This window comes from Octopus bimaculoides, chromosome 3, assembly GCF_046866305.1.
Source record: "Octopus bimaculoides isolate indiv1 chromosome 3, ASM4686630v1, whole genome shotgun sequence".
Taxonomy (NCBI): domain Eukaryota; kingdom Metazoa; phylum Mollusca; class Cephalopoda; order Octopoda; family Octopodidae; genus Octopus; species Octopus bimaculoides.
The window spans coordinates 21,424,574-21,431,286 of NC_142930.1; the positions used below are offsets into that span (position 1 = coordinate 21,424,574).

The 6,713-nt window shown below is 37.8% G+C and overlaps 1 protein-coding gene across 1 annotated transcript in view; it reads right to left on the bottom strand.

Moving 5' to 3' along the window:
- Positions 1-6,435, bottom strand: part of LOC106884080 (MAM and LDL-receptor class A domain-containing protein 2) — a 139,662-nt gene extending 133,227 nt beyond the window's left edge. The window contains exon 1 of the mRNA XM_052966613.2: positions 6,380-6,435. Coding sequence (XP_052822573.2) covers positions 6,380-6,424 — 45 coding nt within the window. The 5' untranslated portion in view covers positions 6,425-6,435. The remainder of the gene's footprint in view (positions 1-6,379) is intronic.
- Between the last annotated feature and the right edge of the window lie 278 nt (positions 6,436-6,713).

Sequence of the window (6,713 nt, forward strand, 5' to 3'; positions counted from 1 at the left end):
TATGTATGTATGTATGTACGTACGTGCGTATGTGAGGATGTATACGTATATATGTATATGTATGTGTGTATTTGTGTGCGTTTATATGTGGGTGTATATGTATGTGTATATGTATGTGTGTATATGTATATACATGCATATGTGTATGTATATATGTGTTTGTGTGTATATGGTTATATATTAAAATATATATAGATATATATGTGTGTGTGTGTATGTAAGTATAGATATATATGTGTATGTGTGTGTGGGGGTGAGTGGGTGTGTGTGTGCGGGTGTACGGGTGGGTATAGTTAATATATTATGGTTATAGAAAGATCCATTAGGAAATCTTGATGTATATGGGGAAAAATTTTTGGCAAGGGATTTTTACGCTGTAAACCGGGCGGTGTACGTCACTGGATTTGATTTGATTTGTTTGTTTACATTCTGAAAGAAAATAACGATGGTAGGTTGCGTACCGTCGATTATTCTTTCACCCTCTTTGATGATGTGTGTGTTTTGCTAATAATAGTAGTATTGGTGATGGCAATAATGCGACCCTGAAGAGATGGAGTATCCAGCAATTTATAATTTGTAATTTGTAATATGTTGTAATATGTTACAATATTTTATGAGACATCTTATGATGTGGTTTATTTATCCTGGATACCCTATTGAAATGTGCATAGGTTTGGCTTATTGTGGTTGTTTCTGATATTATAATTGTTGCTGTAATAAAGTATCTTCAATGTATCGATTTAGAGCTCTATCTTTTAAGAGACATATATATATATATATATATATATATATATATATATATATAATGATAAATATACAGGGATTAGCATTGAGTTGCTTCTCCAACATACTGAAAATTTAGAAATAGCAGTCAAAGAACTACTGATTCTAAACTACAAATTTTTCTCTAAATGGATGGCGATATTTATGGCACACATAGAACAAAAAACCGGAGGGGAAAGCATAAACAAAACAAGTCTTTAGTTAATCGGATACGATCGTTTCATGGTTAAGAAAATGAAAATTTCCCTATTCCAAATCATCAGTCCGATATTCTGATAAATTTGAAAGTGTCTCTAAAAAAGATGATTTGGAATAGGGAAATTTTCATTCTCTTAACCATGAAACGATCGTATCTGATTAACTAGAGACTTGTTTTGTTTATGCTTTCCCCTCCGGTTTTTTGTTCTATGTGTGCCATAAATATCGCCATCCATTTAGAGAAAAATTTGTAGTTTAGAATCAGTAGTTCTTTGACTGCTATTTCTAAATTTTCAGTATGTTGGAGAAGCAACTCAATGCTAATCCCTGTATATTTATGATGATAAATGGTTTTACCGATAAAGGTTTTTTCATACTGAACTACTTGGCAAAATTGTTAATTATTAATTCTATTATTAATTGACGATTCCCTGCCCTTATTCTTGTATATATATATATATATATATATATATACATATATATATATATATATATATATATATATATATACAAAAGCTCACCTGTGAGCTTTTTGCTAAGATTGTTAACAGATTTAACAGATACTATATATTTTGTAAAATTTTGTTTTATAAAAGTATATATTTAATATATATATATATATATATATATATATATATATATATATATATATATATATATATATATATATATATATATATATATATATATATATATATATTTGTTTGTTCTATTTTAGAAGCGTTGAGACGTATTCTAAGATACAGAAATAAATCTATTTCTCAAACGCGTGATAGTGCTATAAATAGCGTGATCAGGATAAATTATCCATCTATTGCAGAAAAATACGTTACTGGCCAGCCATGAGACTCGAACTCACATTTATAGCATTATCACGAGTTTGAGAAATAAATTTATTTCTGTATCTTATATATATATATATATATATATATGTGTGTGTGTGTGTGTGTGTGTGTGTGTGTGTGTGTGTGTGTGTGTGTGTGTATCTCCAATTGTAAGTAGTTTTTCGTAACTTCATATTTTCCGACGCTACTCTATCTCTTTCTCTTCCTCTATCATTTTCCCCCCTCGTTCTTCCTCTTTACCCCTCTCGTTCTTCCTCTGTTACTACTACGTATCTCTTTTTTCCCCCTCGTACTTCCTCTCTTTCTCTTTTCCTCTCGTTGCTCACCTATTCTTCTACTTCCTCCCTTTGTTTCTCCCTCTGCCACTCTCTCTCTTCCCCTTACACCGGCATGGTCACATGCTTCCGGTCAATAATCCTTTTCTTCCTTGGCTGCCGCCGAGCAAATACACGAACCATTTCGTCCCTACTTTCAAGTTCGTGCCTCACAGCGTTCACACACAAACAATTTTTCTCGTCTGGCCGTAAAGCCTTTTCTGTTTGTTTTCCTGTCTTGTATTTTGTCCGCCACAACATTCCTCCATGGCAAGATTTAATTTGTGTATACAAATTTAATTTGCGGTCCATGGGAAGAGCCGTTTTAACGATGCGTCCTGCCTAGCTCTTCGAAACGCCGGTGTTAAAACGGAGGTAGCTGATGAAGTAGAATGTTCTCTATGTGGCTTGTGTGTTTTCTGGTCTCTGTTTTGTTTGCAATGTCCTGTACCCAGATATGCACCTATACATACAGGTGGATGTCGGTATGCACATACCTGTACGTATATATTCATATACTCATTCACTATTTGTTTATATATATATATATATATATATATATATATATATGTATGTATGTATGTATGTATGTATGTATATTGGCAGGCTTCTTTCAGTTTTCATCTACCAAATCCACTTACAAGGCTTTGGTTGGCCTGAGGTTATTGTAGTAGACTTTTGCCAAGGTGTCACACAGTGGGTCTGAACCTGGAACTATGTGGTTGGGTAGCAAGCTTCTTATCACACAGTCATGGACATTTATCACTATTTTCTTTGTATTACTTTTTTAATTGCCTTGTATTTAGACCCACTAACTTCCAAAGTTTGTTTTGATGGTTATAAAATTTGTTATAGCATTGAGAAAAAAAAAGAAAGAAAGAAAAGAATCACTCCCAGCTCTGAAACTAGTTTTTTTATACATTCATCATAACACTGGGATATTTACTGGTGACTCACAAATTGCAATATATCCTGAAACCTGTATTTTAGCCAATGATTTTTAACTGAGAAAATTTTTTTTGCTGTTATTAGTCTTTGATTTTGTACGCATGTCATAATAATAATAATAATAATAGCAATAATAATAATAATTACCAGTCAATGTACACCATTAGCCCGGAAGGATTATAAGAGACACCATGACAATATAGCAAGGCTTGTCCATTGTACACTTTGCAACAAGTGTGGACTTGACAGAGTAAAAAACAGGTACGACCACAAACCTGAAGGCGTTGTCGAAAATAGAAATGCAAAGATCCTATGGGATTTCATGATTCAGTACAACCATGAGATAGGGAATAGGAAGCAGACATAGTCTTAATTGAGAAAAAAAAACCATGCTGGATCATAGATATAGCATGCCCAGCTGACAACAAGGTATGCGATAAGAAAGAAAGAAAAATCAAGAGATATGAGAAGTTATCTTGGCAGGTAAAGCAGTTGTGGTCGATGACGAGGGTTGATTCATATGAAAAAGGAAATTAACAAAATTATATGGCCATCTGGAGTCTTAGACTTCTGGTAAGGCCACCCATGGCAGCAAGGTCGGGGATGAGGCCCCAGACTAAACATGACCAAACACCAACATCAAGACCCCAGTGGTTGAGCAAGCAGAGGAGGGCTATCTCAAGCCCCCAAGGATTGACTCCGGCAGAAGAGGGCAACGCCTGGCGGGCAAGTGTGACAAAGGTGGATAGTTACCGGCAGCTTGCTGCAACCAGCCTCATCTAGACTGCACGTCTCTATTCTTGAACAACAGTGGAGAAGTTCCTGGCCAAGTGTGTGCACGTGGCCATCACGCAACCATGGTGACCTCAAACAATTTACTCAGTGAATGGCTTTGCCTTTCTAATCTGTCTCATAAAGCCCAATGTCGATGGTATCATGGGCACCGGAGGCAGGTCTGGAAAGCTGGAAGTTTCCAATGAATAGCCGTTACATTGGAGTTTGGCAGCTAGACTCGTGACTGAGCTGACTTCTTTAGGATTACTGCAACCCATCCGTCAAGGAGAAGCCCCTAGAAAAGCAACTTGATCTGGCCAGCATACCGCGGCTGGCGAGCCTCCCACTTAGCAGTCGGAACTCTACTAAATCCTCTGTTTCATAACCTCTCACCTTCGGGGCCTGGAACATCTGCACTCTCCAGGAGAAGAGTGATATTAGTTGACCAGAGCGATGTACAGCCCTCGTCTGCAAGGAATTTGCCTGCTTCAACATCAATGTGGCAGCCTCAAGCGAGACTAGGATTCTCAGAGAAGACAGCATCAGGGAAGCTGGCTCCAAATACACCATCTTTTGGAAGGGGAAGAATCCTAATGAACCATGCATCCATGGAGTTGGCCTTGCCATCAAAACGCAATTCATGGACCAACACAGACTCATCCCAACTGCCGACAATGAGCACCTGATGACTGTTCAGATCCCACTCATTCGCGACAGATTCCTGACACTGATCTCTGTGTATGCCCCTACCCTCACATCTGAAGATGACATCAAGGCTTTGTTCTACAACCTGCTGGACTACACCACCCAGAAAGTCCCCATGCACGACAAACTCATCTTGTTGGAACATTTTAACGGCAGAGTCAGCAGTGACCATTGTTTGTGGAATGGCATTCTTGGCCATCACGGCATTGAGAAATGCAATGCCAATGGCCATCTCCTCCTGGGCCTTTGTGCTGAGTGTGAACTCGTCATCCTTCAACTCCCTATTTCATCTCCCTACCTGACAAAAATCAACCTGGAAACACCCACAGTCTAAACACTGGCACATCATCAGAATCATTAGCATGCTGGGCAAAATGCTAAGTGGTATTTGGCCTGCCTTTGCATTCTGAGTTCAAATGCTGTCGAGGTTGACTTTGCCTTTCATCCTTCTGAGGTCAATAAAGTAAGTACCAATTGAGTACTGAGGTTGATGTAATTGACTATCCCCCTCCCACTAAAATTCTGACCTTGTGCCTATAGTGAACCCGGAACCATGTGGTTGGAAAGTAAGTTTCTTACCACACAGCCATTCCTGCACCAGTATAAAGGAAATGATTAAGCAGTATCTATTTTAGAATTTTATTTATTTATTTATTCATTTACTATTTATTTTTCATTTTTTTTTTTTTTTTTTTTTTTTTGTGAGGAGCGCTTCATTTACAGCAGGAAATATTTACAGGGTACATACAATCAATCAAAGTAATTAGTGGTTACACATATGCCTCATAGATTTAGCCCTAATTTTAGTTATATATCATATATCATACATTATTTACATTATTTACATTTGACGGATATTCGTCCTCATCTTGTTTGTTGTTAACGCAACGTTTCGGCTGATATACCCTCCAGCCTTCGTCAGGTGTCTTGGGGAAATTTCGAACCTGGATTCTCATTCCTATCGATGTTACTATTATTATTATTATTATTATTATTATTATTATTATTATTATTATTATTATTACTATTATTAATCAGGTCGCTGCCGTGAATCGAACTCGGAACCTTGGGGTTAGTAGCCCGCGCTCACTACGCCATATGCCCGTGGGCATATGGCGTAGTGGTTAAGAGCGCGGGCTACTAAAATCATTTAAGAAACAAGATGGACAGCAAAGACTGTACAACTGGAAAATGAAAATAATGCATGGGCAATACCTCAGAGTATTGAAAGGGAAAGACAAGATGAAGTTTCTTGATAATATCACTCGAGGCATTTGCAACCCCTCCTATTACTATCTCTGCCCACATAGTCAAGATGCGTGTCCAATGTAGCATTCCAGTCCCCCACTAAAAGTAAAAGACGAGACATTCCTAGGAATATTTCTAGACATCGAAAGAAATCCGGTCGACCTGTTAAAAGCGGTGCGTAGACTGATATGCACATCCATTGCTGCCGTCGACATCCAGGACAAGTAAAGACAATATTCGTAGACCCTCCGGGTCTACGAATATTGTCTTTACTTCGAGATCCAGACTCTTGCGAAAAAGTACCGCCGTGCCACTACCGCCCATTCTCGGCAGACAGAAAGAAAAATAAATGTTAAACTGTCCGCCAAACATGGACTTTAGGGCCCGTGGATTATGGAGTCTGGTCTCATATATGGCTATGATTTGTAATTTGTGTGACTTTATGTCATTTAAGAGGTACCCTTGTTTCCAAGGGGACCCTAAGCCTCGCGCATTCACACAACCAATCTTGATCATAATCCTAATGAGTTAAAACACAATTGAAGGGAACAAAGAGTTACTTACTGCTCGAAGGTTTTTGTTGTCTCTTCCTTCGTACATTATTTGCATTCGACGGATATTTGTCCTCATCTTGTTTGTTGTTAACACAACGTTTCGGCTGATATACCCTCCAGCCTTCATCAGGTGTCTTGAGGAAATTTCGAACCTGGTTTTCATTCCTAATATATTTTTTGATGTTATTATTATTATTATTGTTCAGTAGTTTTATTTTTATAACGTGCTTTCACTTCACTACCGAGCGCAGCTCTGTGCGCCTTGGGTATGTGCTGTGGTTTGCTGTGGTGCTCTTATGTTTACTGTATTGAAAGTGTTTTGCGTAGAATGTGTGCAGTACCCA